Source organism: Helicoverpa zea, chromosome 23 (assembly GCF_022581195.2).
Source record: "Helicoverpa zea isolate HzStark_Cry1AcR chromosome 23, ilHelZeax1.1, whole genome shotgun sequence".
NCBI classification, from domain to species: domain Eukaryota; kingdom Metazoa; phylum Arthropoda; class Insecta; order Lepidoptera; family Noctuidae; genus Helicoverpa; species Helicoverpa zea.
This window is the reverse complement of record NC_061474.1, coordinates 1,981,709-2,003,405: the sequence shown is the minus strand read 5'-3', so window position 1 is coordinate 2,003,405 and position 21,697 is coordinate 1,981,709. Positions and strand designations below refer to the sequence as shown.

The 21,697-nt window shown below is 36.6% G+C and overlaps 2 protein-coding genes across 3 annotated transcripts; one reads left to right on the top strand and one right to left on the bottom strand.

Annotated features, from left to right (window-relative positions):
- Positions 1-5,702: 5,702 nt before the first annotated feature.
- On the top strand, positions 5,703-14,380 carry LOC124641873 (retinol dehydrogenase 14). Of its 2 annotated transcripts, none has more exons than XM_047180121.1 (3): positions 5,703-5,791; positions 13,008-13,301; positions 13,514-14,380. In XM_047180121.1, the coding sequence occupies exons 2-3, from the start codon at positions 13,010-13,012 to the stop codon at positions 14,245-14,247; spliced, it is 1,026 nt and encodes a 341-aa protein (XP_047036077.1). In that variant the 5' UTR covers positions 5,703-5,791; positions 13,008-13,009; the 3' UTR covers positions 14,248-14,380. The 2 variants fall into 2 exon arrangements, with proteins under 2 accessions (XP_047036077.1, XP_047036076.1); XM_047180120.1 differs by lacking the exon at positions 5,703-5,791 and adding an exon at positions 10,975-11,036.
- A 784-nt stretch (positions 14,381-15,164) lies between these two features.
- On the bottom strand, positions 15,165-20,673 carry LOC124641872. The gene is made up of 2 exons (XM_047180119.1): positions 19,301-20,673; positions 15,165-16,795 (listed from the first exon to the last, which is right to left on the bottom strand). The coding sequence occupies exons 1-2, from the start codon at positions 20,492-20,494 to the stop codon at positions 15,569-15,571; spliced, it is 2,421 nt and encodes an 806-aa protein (XP_047036075.1). The 5' UTR covers positions 20,495-20,673; the 3' UTR covers positions 15,165-15,568.
- Positions 20,674-21,697: the final 1,024 nt, after the last annotated feature.

The following is a 21,697-nucleotide window of genomic DNA, read 5'->3' as shown; positions in this document are numbered from 1 at the left end:
TTATTTTATTCAGTATTGATTGATTTGACAGTATAAATTTCGTGTTTGTTGTCAGACATTTTCTTGTTTTTTTTTTGAGGTGAGTTCTTTCGGCCAGTTCTTAGGTTGGACTAAGGAGGTTTTAATTGACAGTAAAATCTCTTTTGAGATTCGCCAAGCTATCCATCACTTACCGTCAGTTGCAAAAGCTTCTTTAAATCTATTGCTGACTCTTTCTTTGTCAACAAATTTATACTTCGGCCGTTCAGAGAATGCGTTCCTGACACCTATCAGTTAGTCACGACTAGTGATGGGCACAACATAACACTGAGTTCGTTACCGTTCCTTCAAAATGAACCGCCGCATTATTTTAAGATTATTTTCGTTTTAAATTGGCGGAATCATTTGTTTTATATTTTAGTTATTTAAGTGGAAACCAAAAAAAGGTAATATTCATATAATAAAATTGTTTTATTTATTCTTTGTTACAAGTACATTGAATTGAATGTGCGAACAGAATATTAATCAGACTCCGATTTGCTTGAGGAGGTGGTGTCTTCATCATCATCTTCGCCTACATGTATAATTATATTATTATCAATAACAGAATCAATCCTGATATCTCGGTCTAACAAAAGCCGGGTAATCAAATAAAAACAGATCGAAAACACTTGAAAAACGTGGTCTATGCGCACGAAACGACAACGGACGACTGTTTTAGCGTCACAAAATGGCGGCCCATAACGCCATTTGGGGTTACCATTTTTAATCTAAGTATAAAAATGCGGTTTGGTCATAGTTTTATTTTTAAATTTCATAAAAGTTATAATTAAGTCTTATAGTCCATTATTTTCCAATTCTTAAAAAGAAAATCAAAACGTATTATTTTATATTATAACTGTATAAGAACAGATTACGATACTTGCCTGTTATTTTTAGCACAGCACTACAAAATATAAACCGCTGACATAACCTTGTAATAGCGCAGTATAGATTTAGAAAAATATTGTTTACCAAGTTATTTGACACTCAGTTTGGCACAAAATTATAACATTCATTGATTATTGATATAATAATGTTGTTTTAATGCTCCTCAATTGTTAAAACGGTAAACAACCAGCAAAAATATTTTTATCGTAACTGCAACGCCATTGCAAAGTTACGTCGTCAGTTCAATCGCGACGTGTCAGGAACGCATTCTCTGAATGGCCGAACTATAATGAAGCTTTAACTTTAATGGAGCTTTGTGCAACGGAGGGTTAGTACTTTAAGGTGCTTGATTTTTAGCAACTCTGGTAAGTACCTACACGAAATGAACGTGAATATGTTTTAGTCAGCAGGAGTTTAACTCTTCCATTAGCATCTTCTATAACGAAGGGGTCATTTCATGATTTCCCACCAAGTAAATAAAGCTTTAAAGTAGTATCTAATTCTTCATACACAACTTTAGTTGCCGCGCTAGATAGATACCTACTTACTTATATACCTATGTACTTTGTACGCATAGAAACAGACATGCTAAGATCTAAATCAGCTACATTAAACGAAACAGCCTTACATTTCAACGTGCACAGCTAAATCAATCATAAGAATTTTCTCCAGTTACATTAGAAAGCGCCATTTTGTTCAACACAAGTCCATCACATAAAGTGCATTGCATTTACTATATTATGTGCAATGCTCAACCAATATAACTTGACCTGTAACATCTCACAGTTGTAAAGAAATTTGTGAGGAGAGATGCAGTTATAAGGGTCAAATTAGAATGGTTCTAACGGTATTGTAACAACATTTCTATAGAAAACCGGCTTTCTATCGTGACATGTGCCGTTCGGGACTAGTGTTTGAGATTTTCATGGCTTAGTAATTGTATGGAGTGCGGAGAAAGGTCACACTAGCGTGTATATTTACTTTGTTAGGTCGCGTGTGTTGTTTGCGAAGACACGACACACACGTGTCGATAAAAAGCTCCTTGGTCGAGAAGCCGAGAAGAGTTTCTGATTTTAATGTTAGTAAAATTCCAAGCTTAGAGAAACAGTTGATGTTCAAGGTTGTTAACGTCTCCTTATTTATCTAAGCAACATTATCCTAAAGTTATTCATCGCAGTTAAGATTATCTAAAGTACATACATCTTTCATGGGATATTGTGTCAAATGTTATAATAAAATACCAGACAACATTCTGGAACTGAATGACATGCGGTTTAAAACTCATATAAAAGCCACACTTTGTAAGCAAGCATATTATAAATTAGAAGATTACATTCAAGATAAAAATGCTTGGTAACATGCTGGTCCTGCTCCATAGGACATACTGACAATATCTTATTAATTAACAAATTAAAATTATACCAGCAAGTAAAATTGTATTCATCTTTTGATTATTTGTTTGTAACTTTGTACCAAAATATAAACCAATTTGTAAATGTGAACACCATGTAGCATTTTAATTGTCATTTTATCCTCATTTGTCTTTGCGATTCTACATGATCTTCGCATGCTGTTACTCATCCTCCGAGCCTTTTCCCAATCATGTTGGGGTCGGCTTCCAGTCTAACCGGATTCAGCTGAGTACCAGTGCTTTACAAGAAGCGACTGCCTATCTGACCTCCTCAACCCAGTTACCCGGGCAACCCGATACCCCTTGGTTAGACTGGTGTCAGACTTACTGGCTTCTGACTACCCGTAACGACTGCCAAGGATGTTCAATGACGGCCGGGACCTACAGTTTAACGTGCCATCCGAAACACAGTCAATGGTGTCTAAGACATACTTCGAAAGTACATACAAACTTAGAAAAGTTGCATTGGTACTTGCCTGACCTGGGATCGAACCCGCGCCCTCATACTTGAGAGGTTGGTCCTTTACCCACTAGGCCACCACGACTTTTCATCTGTTACTGTACTGCATGCTGTTACTGTATGTATCAATACATACAAACTGTAATACCATATTATTTTTAAAAAGAGTAACCATGGAGTTTCTTGCCCGTTCTTCTCCATGGGAAGCTACTTTTGGAATGGGCAACTAGAATCAAACTTAGTTATAATTTTGACGTTCATAAGTGCTTGTAAAGGCCTAAGTGAAATAAATGATTTGACTTTGACTTTATTCTCGTCAATGAACATTATCAGTTCCGAGGCTACTGGTACCTTTTCTTATACAAAAGTTGATTTAAGATTCTCCTGGGCCAAAATCTTTTAATTGCCTACCGTTAACACTCATCGTCACTAATCCAGTACGTCGTCATAACCACGAATCAATCGTAGTTTAGGTCGGATAATCTTATGTAATCACTTGAGGCGCTCTCCGTTAGACCGTGAAAGTGACAAGCCTACTCTGAGTATAAAATAACATAACAAAAGGCTTATTGATGCGTGCCCAACCTTAAATGAATGTTTTAGGGACTGGGGAATCAACAACTGAATGTCATTAAGGAGAATCTGACGTTGTGACGCTTTGTAGCTCAGAATTTCTATAATTAGAAAGAAAATAATTCCAATAAGCCAATGAATATCGAGAGCCGTGATTGCAATGGACACAGAGGCCTGCTACGGCCACAAGATTACCTGCCACCAAAGCGGAGCGGAGCAGAGAAGGTTTTAAACAACCAATAGGATTTATTTATTCAAATATGTATATTGTCTCTGCCTCCTGATATGTGTGGAGTGGAGAATTTAAAAGTATTAGTTGTTTAAAAACTTCTCCTCGCTGGAATCTGGGCCTTAAGAATACCTCAAGCTAAATATTGCCTGAAGGCATCAAGAGGTGCCTTCTACAAGGTACAGCGGCCATGTTGTTCCAAAACGTCACTTTCTACAAACTACAAACTGTTTGCGTTTTTACAATGTGTTTGCGGAGAGGTGACGAGTGCCGTTTTTGTACTGTTGAGCACAAGAGTTTTTAAACTCTATTCACTAGGCATAATGAATGACTTAGTAAACAAGACTTTCGTCTGATGGGTAGTGAGCCAAATAGTAAACTAGTGAATCTCTTATTTAATTTTCTGCTTCTTAGTAGGTAGGTCCCTATATTACACTTTACCGCCTTCCACAAATCGATTTTTAAGGACTACATTTTAACTTAGCTCGTGATGAGATATCTAGGTACAATGGCAATACAAACAGGCAAAACCTTCAAAAAATCCAAACAGATATTTTTTCAGTGCATAACCATTGCAGTTATTCAGCAAATAAATTGTGTTTACGACTGTACGTTGAGTAAATGCTGACTCAAAGTTGTCTACAACGTGAATGTGCAAACTACGCAGCTACACTAATATTTACTTTAGAATCGAGTTGCATAAACCAACATGCAGAATTTTCTGCATTTATAAACCTGTGCAGAAATTAGGAGTAGCCACTTCAGGAATAAAAAATGCTATTTGTAGGTGTGCCTACTTGTACCTGCCTCTTTACATAGGTACGTTCTTTTCTCATTCGCTTTATAGGTTTTTTTTTTGTATGTTAAGACCCAACTTCATAAGCTTGTAAAATAAATCTAATGTTCTTTTAAGTCAGGTTTATAAAATTAGTTTTAACTGGAAAACTGCTGAAGTATGCTAATGTATAGTGTACGCGAATACGAGGTACCTACGTACAGAAAGTTCTATGGGCTGTCTATGTACCATGTACCAATACCTATATGTACCCATATGTACCAACACCTAATGCGATTCAAAGTCTGCATCATCTAGGTAAGTAGGGCTGGATGATTGAGCTTGACCGTTACGGTACCGGTACCTTACGACTTTGACTTGATCACCATGTTGTCCTATATAATATCGTCTAATGTCTAGGCAATATGATGAGGACAACTTCAATAGCTTTCCTCTAAAATTACTTAAGAATAAAACAAATACGCTATCCGAGGCTTCAATTACAGTACATATTTAAGGTCTATTCTTGATTTTATTCTTATTCATATCATTTATTTGCGTTCCACAAGTTTTTTCACAATAGTGATAGAAAGCTAGTAGGTACCTAAGCTTATAGCTAGGGACAAATTATGCACCCGTTAGGGCACAGCAACATTGGGCATTGTACAATGTACATAATAAACAATTCTTACCTCTATTATACGAGTATGTATACTTAGTTAAATGTTGTAAGAAGACACTTCAAATTTTTTTTTCTTATAAATGAAAACCTGGGCTTATAATTAAACCTCGTTTCTAATTAATCAGCTAATTGCTTGATCCCGCTACACACATCGATCAACGTATTTGTTCTGAAGTGAAGAAGCTCTAAGTGCCGTGTTACACTGAAAGCTACTTATGCGATATGCACTCTCATTGAAGGAAGTTATCAGATTTCTATTTATCTGCATTAAGAGAGCTGCGAATTAAATCGTACAGATGAGATAAACCTAGCACTAACCTAAATTATACAGATCATCATCTGCCTAGCCTTCTCCCAACTACATTGGGATCGGATGCTAATTTCTTTACCTACATGGAGCGACTGCTTATTTGACCTCCTCATCCCATTCAACCAGGGAACACCATATCACTTTCTGGCTTTTGTCTAACCGTATCAACTTACTATTCAAAACATGCATATTATTTTCGCTATCCTCACCCTTACAACTCACGGCGTATTCTCACACTAATGTTACCAGGGTCAAATCAAAATGCTATCTTTGACTAGCTCGCGATTTCCAGCTTGCGCTAAGCCAGCAACCTAATCAGGTATTCTATCGAAAGTTGAAAGGCAGTGCTCGTCAGTTGTAATTCGACATCCGTTCAGTTCACACGCGAGTTACATTGTGTATTAGTGTCGGGAATAGATCGAAAGTTATATCGAAGAAAAAGGTAAGATTTATTAATCAGATTAAGTTTGCTAGGGAATTCGTGTTTAGAAGGAGTGAACTTTCATAATAATCGAAATTAATTTTCAATTGGTATACTTAATTGGTGGTCTATTAGACTTGAATTCTTTTAGTAAAGTTTAGTTCTGAAACTGAATTTTGACCTGAAGTATTGAAAAACTAACTTTAATTACCATCGGAAAAGGTTAAGGAAAGCATCTTGAAGAAACCACTGGACTTGAAAGTCTGAAATCGCTTAATCCGCCTTGATCAAACGTGGTGGTTACCATTCAATCCTACTCTGTACGAGAAGATTTCTGTACCCAGCAGCAGGCTGCTGGGTACACTGGATGTGTGGAACCCCACGTTGTGTTCGTTCTGAGTGAACTGGGTGCTTAGGTATTTCCAGCGCCTGGATAACAAATTTCATATACTTAAATGAGTTTAGTCGTACCTATAGACATATGAAAGCGCGTTAAACAGACAGACTTAACGATTAAGTAATTAACTCTTTATTGAATTTCTACTATTTAGACTCTTTCTTCTTATTCTAATTTGGGATTACTTGCCATTCAAATTGGATCGAGATCCAGTAGTACCTAAATCAAGCTAGTTTCTACCAAATGAAGCTCATTAGAAACCACCTAATCTCTTCGAACATTTGATAATTACTTGTTATTATCTTGTTTCTCTTTAAATGTGAAAGGTTGTATGCGCCACTGGTTTTGAAGAACACCTCACGCTTTCCCTTAAATTCTAACCGTAATTTAATTGAATTAACATTTTTAATTATTAACATGACGAATGGTCATTAAACATGTTTTTTTATATTAAATTGTTAAGTAGTAACTTTACTGTTCTTTGTAAGGTACCTTTCCACATTGATGAGTAGGTATATATACCATTTAAATGACCTTTATGGGCTGTTATCTTGGTAAATGCCCGAAATAATCTCCACAATCACTAACCCATTCTCTATATTCTCTAAACTAACCCTAGAATCCTAAACTAGACTCTATTGTCTCTGTTTTTTTAATAAGGAAGAGCGTAGGTAATACTTTACAGCTCTTTTTTTTTTTTTTTTTTTTTTTTTTTTTTTTTTTTTTTTTTTTATCGACGTAAAATCATCAAATGACCCCTCCCGCTGGGTACACTTTAGAAGAATCAATCGATGTCCCTGACAGTTGGTTGGTTACATGAATGAAGCTCCTTTTTTTAGAATCCTTCAAGTCTAACAACCAACACACATTAAAGATCAACTCACACCTTGAAATCTGAGCTAAGCAAAAATGTCCTCTTTACATATTGTAAGGAAGACATTTTTTGTCTATACCCTAAAGGCTCCGAAACGATTACTAATCTATACTCTTCTCGAATGACGTAGGATATACTTTATCAGAGAACGGAATAGTTTCTAAGGGACGTGGTAACTCCGAGAAACATACGTAAAGGCAACATTTAATATCTTGTTGCTAAATTCTAGAGTAAACTTTTGGATAGAAAGAGAAAGTAAATAGAAAAACATTAGCTTGAACACCTGCCTGCGCGGGCGTCATTCGAAGTAACAGATTGAGACATCTTGAGAGGCCTTTGTAACTGTCGATACTAATCTTATAGCATGCGATTTCACTTGCGTCTTAGGTAATATTATAGGGTAAATACGCCAAATGTCGGCCCCCTTAGCGATTTTCTGATTGCGGTTCGCTATAGCACCGTCAGTTTCCAACGAAAGATAGTTTCAGATGCGGTTTTGGATAGTTTGATTAATCTATGTCATGTTTATAGGCATAAGATTGATATTTCTACGAAAAGAAAAAAGTAATAAGGCTTAGATGCGTCGAGAACAGAAAAACCCTAAAGTCGGCCATTCACGGCCCAAGGTCGGTTGCGTTTTTTCCAAATGTCGGCCAGGTATAGGCTGTTTTAAATTAAGGCAGTGACAAATATTATTAACATGATTTATTTTAGCAGAATTATAATATAATACTAAGTATACATTTGTAATTGTATTTGTTTAATTTATAGTAAAATATTTTTTTTGTTTCCCCTAAACAAAAAAAGTCGTATTCACGACCAACCATTTATATTTTTTAAGCTAATAAGAACGGTTTAATAGATAGCAAGTATCAAACTATAAAGCTACCATAAACATGCCTACAATACTGTCAACTCCTACATTGAAACTTAACTCCTATACGATATAATGAATTATAATAAATAAATTATTTCATTTTGAGAAAATGAAAAAATATAAAAGTATTTTTTCATCAGCCTGTATAGTGGCGCTTGAGTTCGAGGCTGGTCGACATTACGATTATTTACGATTCTAATGTCGGCCCCTATTTCTTGTACCTTATTTCTCGAGATTCAACTAATATCACCCCGGCCGTTATTTGGCTATTAAACGTAAAATAGATCTATTTGCCTATAAGCTTTGCAAATTCTCTTGTTAAGCCAACGGAATTAGTACAATAGGAATTTATAAAATAGACTGCATTTGCTTTAAGTCGGCCACGGCCGAGACTCCGGTTTTAAGTCAAAACTGTTGTCCTAATGGCGGCCTCCTATTTTTCCTTGAAAAATATACGCAAAACGCTGAAAAAACTATCTTAAAATATAGTAAAAATAACCCATTAGTGACAATCAAGCTTAAAACAAAAATAAATAAATGTTTTATCGTTCTAATATCAATCCCCAAAATGTGAGTATTCACTTCGAGTAAGCTACTTTACGTGCGAATTTGATGTTTCAACGGCGCAATCGCTACTGACGCTCAGTATGAGAAGAGTAAGTGACAGAATCGGATAGTAACGATTTGTACGTATAGAGTATAAACCAAGGTTGCAATTCGAGGAGCAAAACTAACACTTAATTACCTTTTGAATGAATGCAAGCTGAAAATGTACAGACGGCCGAAGTTTGGGGGGAGGCCGACATTTGGCGTATTTACCCTACTATTTTTTGTGATTAATGATCATCTATAAGGAATCATTTTTTGTTAGTTTGCACCCGAAAGGCTCCGATACTAGTGAATAGATTGAAAAATTCTTTCACTGTTGGAAAGATACACTCTTCCCGAGTAACGTAGGCTATATTTTATCCGGGTATGGGCAGTAGCTCTCACGGGAAGTGGGTGGAACCGCGACACAACGATTTGTATTTAAATAAGATTGTATGTTTCTGTAAGTCCATAAGTTGTCAATGTTTACTAGTAGGTACCTACGTAAAAAGCCTAAGCTTTGGAATACCTGAGTCATATTTTAAAAGTGCTTTGCCAAATTCTGCGAAGCTAGTTGGACAGTCATAAAAAGTTTAGGAAACTTACAACAACCTACATAAGGTCAAGCTCAGGTTTGATTCGTTCCGTCTACTCACCTTCTCAGCTAACAAAAACTAAGTTACGATCAGATTTGTAGGTACAATAACTTTGACTAAATTGGTAGTCCGTTCGTAGGACATGACCTTGCAAAAGTCCAAATTATTCTGTAACAAAAAACTGTCGACCCAATCGTGACACAAATATTAATTCAGGATCAAAATAACAATACGTTTGCCTCTTCGTCATTAGGTACACTTACAACATAAAATTGCGACACTTTAAGTAGCTGTGTGCGCATTTGTTTTTAATGGTCATTGACCTTGTAGAATGTGTCGCGGGTTAGTGACCTACAAAGTATTTAATCACCTGTCCTACTTATTGAAAAGTGATAGTTCCCTCACGTTTTTTCTGCAAAAATTGTTAGATGAAAACAAGTCGTAGGAGGTAAACATGTCTGCTTAAAATTATATATTTTAAGCAGACATGTTTACAAATAAGTGATGGTATCTTCTTCTTAACGAGTGAGCTGCAAGTTTAACCACCTGACAGGCCCTGGTGTCAGAGTTTTCTCAAATCCACCTGACGGCCTCTGACGTGAAATTGTAACAACGACTGCTACTGAGTAGCATTCGGGGACACCGGCTTTACGTGCCCTCCCAGCCACGGGGGTGTAACACGGCCAACTTCCAGTCTTGGGGCTGTTTTGTGAAAATTTTTAAAACCCACATCACCCACGAAAGCGACACAAACCCGAGACCTCATGCACAGCAGTCGTTTAATGTGACCAACGAGGAAATTGAACGATAGCAATAGGCAACTGTAGAAGAAATAAAAGAAACCACTTTTTTGTGTCACTTGGTGCATGATGTGGGAGTTTACACCATAATGTCTATGGTTTACACTCATTCCAAATTCAAAAAACCCAAATCTTGAAAACGTGAAAACTCTACATAGAGACAGATTTGATATAGTAGACATACCTAATTGGTAGACTTCTAAAAATAGATTAATTAACTATGTATCTACTAATTTGGTACCAGCGAATCAAAACTATCTGGCTCTTCCCAAACCGGTCATTTTAATAGTGGTTTTAACGTAGGATGTGATTATGTGTAGATGCCATAAGCCACGTCTTCTAATATAATAGGAAAACAAGTTTTTTTAACGACCAAGGGCTTGGGACAAACGCCTTATTTGTCACATATCTACTGGATTTTCGACTATGGTGATCCAATGAGCAAAGTCCAAAGTATTGAGTAATGTTTGAACTTTGCTCTTTAACACTGGTCATGGCAGGAGGATGTTATGAGTGAGACATGAGCACAAAAAGGTGTCTAAGGCATAGGTCATATTAAAAGGTTTTCCTGCTCTATCTTTTAGTAAACAGCAAAAAATTCTGTGTACGCTCAAACATGGCTAGATTTATCGTACGGATAGCATTCGTATTAAGGCTAGCGAGCCGAATTTTGGAATCGCTTTATTAGTTAAAGAAATTGACACTGATCTTTCAAAGATTGAGTAGAAAGAAATTTGTTGAAGTGTGTTGCTTTTTAACTTGTTCTTCATTATAAACTTTTGTAGTTTAAACGATTGTATTGAAATATTATACCTGCACTGATCGGTACCTACCCGTACAGGTTTGTCTGTACCGGAAACCTGTTTCTTTATGTAAGCACCCATAATTGGGAAAAGGCTCGGAAGGTGATGATAGAGCTAATGCTAATAAGCACTAGAATTAATTTTGTAAGTACATACGTGCATTGTAGCAAAACTCCTTGCTTACTATGAGGGCATTGTGAACACCGCTTTACTATGATGTTAGAGTCTAACAAAGTTACAAATTATACATAATAGTTTGTGGATTAAACCAAAGGTAATGTTGAAGTTTTCCTCAGTTTGTTAATAACAGTGCGTAATAGACAACATCTTTGTAAGTTTTTTTATTTTTTTTTTCTCGCTGAAATGTTAAAATTTTATGTTTATATGCAAGTGAAAAAGAATTTTTATTAGGTATATTGTTATGGTTATATTATATAAAAAATCTTTTTCACTCTGGCTATATTTAGAGAAAATAACCTTTCAAAGCAGTGGGTATTGGGTTTGGGAAAATCACTTAAATATCACTACCTAATGAAGAACCAAGTGAAGAAAACCTCGGGAAAATCTTAGTCACGAAAGAAACCATTTTCACAGATGACTAAAATATACCTTTATTAATAAATAGTTGCTTATTAGTGTTATCTGAGTTATACTACATGCGAAAGTTTCTACTTACAACTTAGATATGTATAAATCTCTCTCAGTAATTATATAACGACTGAAAGAAAGTAGATTCTTATGAATTAGTAATGGATAGCCCCAAGCCTTAATTAATAACGTTTTACATACTTATCTAAGTTTGTCTGACAAAAACTACTGTACCGATTTTAAAAATTCTTCCAGTATTAGATGGCTCATTTGTAGAAAAAGGCTATAAGTAGGTATTATCCAGGTGCGCGGATTAGTTCACATATTTAGGTATGCCCGACATACCAACCTGCAATGTCTATTGTAAACGTTTTAGGTATGGCAATCGATATAAAACCTGGGATAAAAAAAACTATCGATATGTCTTTGAACACTAAAATTAGGTACTTCTAAATAATCCGGGCTCTTTACAAATCGAAAAGGCGATCCTACGAGGCGTGGGGAGGGCAACTGGCTGACTCACCAAAAATGAGTTCGATCTTCATAGCAAACCTTCTTAGTTTATAATAATTACTTAATAGGTAGGTAATAAATCAATTGATATTGAACACGCATACTAAGATTCAGGTCATCCGAATTAGGTACAATTAGTGTATTTAATTAACCAGAATACAAATCAAAATAGGTGTTGCAAAGGTCACGTAACAAATATGTCGGGATCGTCGCAAATGTTACAAAACATTTCATTGTTTTTGATTTGATCATCAATAATTAGGACATGCGTGCCTTTGGTATGACTGCTAACACTAGATTCAAGTACCTATATAATTAGTTAATAGCTATGGTTCTATAACTGCAATTAAGCCCGGAAAATAATTGTAAAATTTGTTTTTCTCGCATTTGTGCAGTGTAAACTTTGAATGATAAATAAGTAATTTAATCGGTAAAGCGTAGATAGGTCTTGTGGCCACATTTTTCTCACCAAATACACTATCGATGTGTATCAATCACAACAAAATATGTTTAGTAAATTCTGAGTTTATCGGGAACAGACGAGACTTGGCGGTGTCTATCTATCTACCTACATAAATTATATCTAAGGTCAATGAATTCAGAACAAAGGTGTTGCTAATCTCATGATCACAGCACACAGGTGGTTATTCTGCATTAGCTAATCACACGTGACTAGAATAGGTATCCACGTACCTACGTTAGACTGCACATCAGTGGTAACTGTCATGCACCTTAACTCAATAGTAATAAGTACGATTTTCCTATAAAACTGTTACCACTGACCTGAAGCTGACTGTACCTGGGTACCTTGCCTATGTAATGTAACATAATGTATTGTACTGACAATGCAAGTTTACCTACACGGATGGAAGATAAACTAGATAAATCTTCTTTGAGACGTTTACGACTGGTATAGAAGATTAATTTTTGATAAATTTAGTTTGTTCTCTCTCTACAACGCCTAGGTACCTACCTACCCACTGTATAAGCCTATATCCTACTTACAGCTCTGGTTGAATACCTAAGTAATACACAAAGTGTCATGTCCACTGCATTAGAGTAAATATAAGCAATCCACTACACTACTCTGAGCAACAGTTTAAGTAGGTACCTAAACCTCCCAAGTTCCACCACACAGCCTTCCTATACCTACGTTTCTCAAGTCTTCCTGTATTTATAAATATGTATTTTTTAATTCCAGACATGATTGTCGCCGAAGCTTGGAAAGCAAGCTACCTCTACTGGGTGTTCCCGGTCCTAATAGTCGCTACGGTCTTCGCAATCCTCGGTCTTTTCGGCGTGGTCTTCGCCATCCGACTCTTCGCCAAATACACCTGTGGTCAGTTCCGAAAGCCGACCAGAATGGACGGGAAGACCGTTATTGTCACGGGTTGTACCGGCGGTATCGGGAAGGAGACTGCCAGAGAACTGGCTAAGAGAGGAGCCAGGGTCATCATGGCTTGCAGGAACTTGGAGGCGGCTGAGAAAGTCAAAGGTAAATAGAAGCCTTGCTAGAAGTTAGGTAACTTGTCGGCTTCTAAGTGTGGACAGTGTAGAAATAGGTACTCATAACAGGAAGGACCTTACTTATTTAAGTACATATCTTCTTATCTACTTAGCTGACTGTAAAATTATGATTACCTATCATTAATACTCATACATTCTGCATAATAATATCAAACTAACGTCCCCTATTTAAATTTTCAGCGGAAATCATCGAAGACACAAAGAACACTAAAGTCATCGTCAAAAAACTGGACCTCAGTTCATTCGCGTCCATCCGCGAGTTCGCCGCCGATATCAACAAGACTGAACCCAAACTGGACGTCTTAGTTCACAACGCTGGATATGCGGACACCTTCAAAAAGAGGAAAACCGTCGACGACATCGAAATGACCATGGAGACGAACCATTATGGACCTTTCTTACTCACACATCTTCTCATTGACTTGTTGAAGAAAAGTGCTCCTTCAAGAATCGTCGTAGTCGCTTCGTCTTTATACCGTATTGGTGCCTTCAACATCGACAACCCGAACCCAGTGGATACGCTCCCAGGGTACCTGTACTACGCTTCTAAAGAAGCAAACATCCTCTTCACGAGAGAACTAGCGAGAAGACTCGAAGGGACAGGCGTGACCGTCAACTGCCTGCATCCAGGTTTAATCGAATCTGGTATCTGGAGCTCCGTGCCACCTCCATTGAGCTGGATGCTTTACCCCATCATCAAGTGTTTCTTCAAGAACCCCCAGCAAGGTTGCCAGACCACAGTCATGTTGGCAGTTGACGAGAAGTTGGAGAAAGTTTCGGGAAAATACTTTTCTGACTGCAGAGAGAGTTCACTGTCAAATTCAGTCAGTAACATGACGAGAGCTAAAAAAGTTTGGGAGATTTCTGAGAAAATGGTAAAATTGGGCGAAGATGACCCTAGAATTGAAGCGTAGAAGCAAAAGTTAATAATTATGCAATTATTTATTTTCTCAGTGCTGTAGCTATAATTATGAAAAAGTGCTTGTGCGCATAAAATTGTTGTTAAAAAGTCGCAAATGTACTGTAATTGAAGTATTTTTTTAAGAATTTGTTTTATTTTAATTTTGAATATCCCCAACCCGTCTTTGTAGTACTTAGGTACCAACTACTGGCAAAATCGAGTAAATATTACAATGAACTTTTTTTACAAAATAATTTTATTTTAAAACTAGTGAGTTACACAGTTAACAGATATGGAACTAAATTACTATATTTATGATTGTAAAGCTAGAACGATTAGAGTATTATATACAAAATGTGAATGATGAAAGAATAAATATCGATGCATAGAATGGATGACATTATATAGACCAACTAGCTTCCGCCCGCGTAGTGTTTGGTTATATAGCGTTTCCAACAGAATTCTTAAAAAGTCCGGGATAAAAACTATCCTATGTTCTTTCTCAAGGTCAACTCTATTCTATATTCAGTGGTTTGGACGTGAAAGCGTAACAGACAGACAGACAGATTTACTTTCGCTTTTACAATATTAGTAGGGATAAGGTAGCGTCTATACAATTTATATTATTAGCTTGCTACATAATAGTAATCTGTGAAATATATTGAAAAGACAAAACAACAATTTAGGTGGACAAAAAACCACGGACTATCATCAAAACTATTTTTAAACCAAAATTAAACCCTTCAGTTTCTTTCAATTGATAACGTTTTAGTATTCTACAAAAAAAAGTATTATTTTAACATATTAATAAGGACTTGCCCAGGCCAGTCATAACTCAGTCTACATGAACACAATTTAAAATTCTACAATAACCAATTCATACAACAAGATGCTAGGTGCATAACTTGTCACATTTAATGAGAGGCAATATAAAACAAACTATTTAATTTCTTACCTAATATTTTACTCTAGATACAATCAAAATTCTTTGCATTTGTTCACAAAACCTGCCAGATTAAAGGCACCAGGAAATATTATGTTTTGCGTGTTTTTTCTTAAAAAGAGTGTCTATGGAGTTCCTAGCCGGCTCTTCTCCGTGAGACCAACTTTTTGGAACCGTGCAACTAGTGTGACGTTTCATGAGAGCTTGCGAAGACCTATTTGTGATAAAAACATTTGACTTTGATGAGCAATAGTAAGAATACGATTTTACAAAAATAATGCAACTTTTAACACTAAACTAACATACTTCTTATTCAAACATACTCTATAAGAATACTGGATTCTATATGCTATGCAACCGATTAATACTCCTTATTTTAGCTTAACATTTATTAATCTATTAAATCAAACTGATCTAAGAATGTGTGGTCTACGCCTAACGCGGTGCCGAGACTTTCCCGTGGTTTTCTACTCGGTACATCATCGTCGATCTGATCCAAGTAATCAGAGGACTTCATTGGCAGCACACTGCAACTTGGACTTAAAAGGTCTGGCAATAAAATCCTATTTGCGGTGAACACATCGACGTTCACATTGAAATTCTCCTTCTCCTCAACAATGGTTTTAAATTCATTGACGTCTTCGTTACTCCTGTCGCACGGTAAGACGCTCGCTCGAACTTTCTTGAACCTATTAATGATCTTCTCTAAAGAACTAGTTTTTCTTATCAATTGCGTATTACTTTTTGGGGTTTCAGTCTTTATTTCTTCTTTTTCCAGTATGTTCTCTTGCATTTTCGGCAAGTCTAGGTCGGCGAAACGCATTTTATTCGAGTCTTCGTCGTTGTTTAACACGACTTTATCCGGTTCAGGAGTGATGGAAATTACGGGCAAGCTTGTAGCATCAAATATTCTTCTAGTACTTTCCAATCTCATGACACCATCTGGAGTTCCATAACTATTTTCTTTATCTAAAGCTGATATACCAGAAACTTCAAGTAGAGGGCAGTCTTCTTGCATTATCGATAATTTACGTGGAACTGGAATTTTAGATCGTTTTTCTCTAGCCTCAAATAGATTTGGTGATGAATGGCTTCTGATCAGCCCAGTGCCATCATTCGAAGCCACAGATTCGTTGAACAAACCTCCTTTTTTAACTTTTATATCTGGCCTCTCTGTCTTATATTTAAACTTCTTGGAGCTGCTAGACTTTTTAGTGGACAGCAACCTCATGATCTGCTCTTTTGTGAAACCTGACGAGCATTCGGCAATGGTTTCATTGTTTCTATTATTAGTTTGAGATAGAATAGACATGTTTTGTGTTGCGTTTGGACGGTCGTAGGAACTGATGCGGCAGGATATGAGGCTCTTGAGGAAGTCATCTCGTGGTTTGTGGTAGTGCGGCGCTATGAGCATGGACCGTGACTGCTGTTTAGCAAGCCCACCAGCTCTTCTCCTCAGATTAAACTGATGTTTTGATACGTTGAGTGGTGTGAAGGTGTTAAATGTGCATTGAACATGCAAGTCTTTACTCATCTTGAGTTCCGACAGGTCGGGCAAAGGAGGTATTTCCGAATGTTCTTTGAGTGATATTGACCGGCTGTATGAAGTTTGTGCAGGCTGAAAAATAACACATGTAAGTTTAATATAGGAGTAATTTGTACAAGAGAAATATAATGTTAATTTGGCCTAACAACAAAAATGCATACACTAGGTATGTCAATACATAATTTCACGATTACAAAACACAGCAGGTAGTAATGAATAATAATACCTTAAATGGATTTTTGCAATTTTAAAAGGCTTTTTCAAGAGCAGTCTTTTGGTGATTAAAATAAAAATCTTATTTGAAATTACACAGCACTATTACAATAATAATAAAATAATAAACAGCGACCTAAAATTAATAACTAAAATAACCACAGGAGAATGTATTGAGAAGGAAATAGAACATCTTAATATTACTATTCATAAAGCTGCTACAATTGCGACCCCTAAAAGGAAAGGCAAAGGCATACCATTTCAATATAATAGTTACCCACAGTACATCAAAGACAAAGTAAAAGAACGACGAAGGCTTCGGAAGATATGGCATTCTACCGGCTACCCAAGTGACAAAACACAATCCAATAAATACTCGGCAGAACTAAAAAACCTCATAGATACTTTTGAAAATGACAACATGCAAAATTTTTTATCAAACCTTAGTCCAAAACTGGACACTAACTACTCACTCTGGAAGGTCACAAAGAACCTAAAGCGACCCAAAATTCACACGCCACCAGTGAACAACAACAAGGGAGGTTGGGCTAGATCGGACCTAGAAAAGGCAATCACTTTCGCGGAACACCTAAGCACAGTCTTCCAGCTTTTGGTCAACAAAGAACACCAAGAAAATCCTAAAATCAAAGAATTCCTAGAATCACCAACCCAATTGTGTTTACCTCTGAAAAGCACTGGCCCTAAAGAAGTCACAAGGGAAATTAAAAACCTACAAGATGGCAAAGCACCTGGGTATGATAACATAGATGCAACTTTGCTAACACATCTACCCTTCAAAGGTATCATGAAACTGGTTAACATGTTTAATGCCTGCCTAAGACTGCAAATCTTCCCTGGCCAGTGGAGGGTCGCTCAGGTAGTAATGGTACCAAAACCGGGCAAACCCCCACCACTGACTGCCTCATACAGGCCTATTAGCCTGTTGCCTGTGATTGGAAAGCTGTTTGAGAGGATTTTGCTGAACAGAATTAAAGGCCACCTAGACTCAGCGCTGCCTAACCATCAATTTGGATTCCGTGAAAAACATGGAACAGTCGAGCAAGTTCACCGCCTTGTAAACAATATAAGTGGAAGTTTAGAGAAAAAACTATACTGCTCAGCTGTGTTTCTAGATATTAGTCGAGCATTTGACAAAGTCTGGCATGCAGGTCTCCTGTACAAACTAAAACAGGCTCTCCCCCATTGCTTCTTCCACATCTTACAATCGTATCTGGATAAAAGGTGCTTTCAAGTGAAACAAAACAATGAACTGTCCGACCTGTACGAAATAAAATCAGGAGTCCCACAAGAAAGTATACTGGGCCCTATTCTCTACCTCATATTCACCGCAGACATCCCAACCGACGACCACACTATGATTGCCACATACGCTGACGATACTGCACTAACGTCATCTCATAGAGATCCGGCGATTGCCTCCCAAGCCACTCAAAATCACCTCGACGAACTTGAGAAGTGGCTGAAGCAGTGGAAAATTAAGGCAAATGAGACCAAGTCCGTTCACGTCACATTTACTCTGAATAAAGAAACTTGTCCTCCTGTTAAATTAAACAATAAAGAGATCCCACAGGCAGAAAGCGCAAAATATCTAGGAATGCATCTAGACAGGAGACTCACTTGGCAAAAGCACATCTGGGCAAAGCGATTACAACTAGATGAAAAACTCCGTAGTCTTAACTGGCTGATTGGGAGAAACTCTCAATTAAATGACAGCAGCAAAATGATGGTATACAAAGCAATCATAAAACCTGTTTGGACCTACGGCATACAACTTTGGGGAACCGCCAGCAATAGTAACATCAACATACTAGAAAGGTTCCAAACGAAAGCACTACGTACCATGTATGGAATCCCAAAATGCATCAGCAACAGATACATGTACCTCGACCTGGGTGTTAATACTGTCAGACAAGAAATAGCCATGAGCAGCATAAAATACCAGCATAAGCTGTCTGATCACGTTAATGAGCTAGCTAAAAAACTTAGCGGGGAAGGTGGACAACAACATTCTAGACTTAAAAGACATGACATCTCTAACCTAAGCAAGAGATTTAACTGACACAGAGAGAGTTCATAGTACTGGATGATTAAATAACTGTGAACCTCGTTGACGACATTTTGCTCTGACACAGCTCAGTCAAACGAATGGCTTATTGTTCTAAAACAGATTGCCAGGACGCAGAGTAGACACATAAAAAAAAAAAAAATACTATAATCTTATTTTAACATTGATTTATCCATAGTTATATTAGGACCATGAATATTTTAAAGCTTGCCAGTGTTTAGTCAACAATAAGATACTACTACTTGGCAAAGGCATAAAAATAGTACATTTCAGCTCACCTGCAGTCTAGCTTCAGCTTTAATTACTCTATCCAAGAGAGTTCTCATACTTTCCACAATATGTGAATAGTTCTGTTTCGCACCATCTAGGCACTCATTAAACTTGTATATATCACCACTAAGATCAGCATCCTTCAATATAAAACTTATGGATACAAGAAAAGCTCTTATTAGATTTGGAAAACTCAATTTATCATCCCTCACTATATTTTTCAGAATGTATTTCTGTTCTGAATTCACTTGGCTTTCTAACTCTTTCGTGCAAATGTCATCTGTTTTAGGGTCATACTCTAATGTATAGGAACTCCTTTCTGCCACACCTGTATGCCTGGCTATCACCATCTCTGTGGAATTTCTTGTGTCTGTGCAAATTTTTAAAAAATGTTCTATTTTTGAATCCCATTCACTTTCCATTCTGGTTATTTTGTTATCCAACTCAGATAGCCAGGCATTAAAGAAGCTTGATGGTTTATTAAAATCTTTTATGTCTAAAATAGATTGTTTTGTCAGCTCATCTACAGTATGGGTTGCCAAAAACCCATCCACTATATCATTTATGTATTTCTGTGCATTAAGTTGAGACAATTTGTTCTCCATTTGTGTAATCTTCGAACGAAACATTGCTGCTATCTTTTCCATCGCTGCCCTTTTGCTAAGATAATTAGAGAATTTACTAGATATAGATGCAGTTTCTTTCTCAACATTTTCAATAAAACCTTCTTTGTAGGATCTGTAACCTTCTCTCATATCATTATAGAGCTTCCTCTGTGTGTCCTTCTTCATTTTCGTCACCAAAACTCTTTCAACAGCGAGTTGAGACATTTGAAAGATGAGCATGGTCACCTTATAGCAACCAGGGTTCACCAAGTAAGAAGACACGACTGGGGCCAGCAAACCTTTGTTGCCGTAATCACTGATGAGGATAGACAACTCATTTCTGTATGATCTTTCAGTTTTGGTATCGTATAACGGCCATGGCAATGAACTACAAGCCTGACTGTCGATTATTGACACTAAATAGTAAGACAAATGGTTGAAGGTGTTTTGCGTAGGTTTTTCTAGAGCATTCTCTTTGAATATCAACCTGTTTAAATCAGAAGGCATTTGGTGCAACTTACTGAGTATACCAAGGTTTAAAATCGTCTCTTTCTTCAATTTTACAACTAGATCCCTCTGCATTGCTACAGTAGCCATTTTAGCACTTTTTTAACAAATGCTGTTAATACCTAACTCAATATCATAACCATTTACACACAGTTGTTCACATTGGTCGCGATTAAAAACATTATTTATTTAGTATTCGGATATTTTCATGAATTACAACAAACCCATAGGAATTTTTGGATTTTTGGATTGATTTCAATTCAAATAATTCAAAAACAGGAATGTCATTTTTTCCGTTGATGCTAACTAGTGGTGGCACTAATGACTCTGTGAAAATCGACTAAAAGAATACATCACAAAGAACCAGTTTTCTGGGCACGTTTCCGGAAGACAGTGATGCGGAGGAATACTTCGACGCCTGATCGATGCTCTTTTATATTATGTTTTATGTTTATATATAGTATTTTATTTTTAGTTTTGTATAAAAATAGTTTGTATGAAGATAGTTCAAGTTTGTATACGGGGTTACTGGTAAGTAGACCGCATCCTTTCAGGAGGTGATAGTATAGGTCAATACGGACAAATTTGACCATGGCATACACTGGACAAAAGTTAACCCGTTTCAAGATAATCGAATTTCAAGATCAGTCGTCTAGGTACACGTATAAATTTTCATTATTACTCAAAAGTCTCGTTTTTGTGGATTTTTGTGTGTTTTTGGATAGAAGATGAATCACTTCATAATAACAAACCATAAAACTGTACAAATCACAGAGGAAATTATAGCGAACAGCAATTACTTTTTTAGTAGCTATTTTCTCAAAAATATTACTCTTCATTTTTTGTGCAGAATACTTAAAAAACATCTACATTTATCTAGCTATCCAAAAAGGCACAAAATACACAAAAATCCGCAAAAACGAGAATTTTAACTAATAATAAAAATTCATACGTGTACCTAGACGACTTGTAAAGAAAAGATCTTGAAATTCGATTATCTTGAAATGGGTTAACTTTTGCCCAGTGTATCCCATGGTCAAATTTGTCCGTATTGACCTATACTATCACCTCATGAAAGGATGCGGTCTACTTACCAGTAACCCTGTATATGTATAGTGTGTACATTGTACAAAGAACTACATAATCTCTACTGCAGAGAAAAAACGCATTTAGGTTTTGTGAAAAATTACATTACAAATAAAATCGGGGTAAGAGTAGCAGGATTATAATTTTGATTCAAATTTTTACCTAAAATAACTTCAAATATATTGTTAACTAACAAATCTAGTGGAA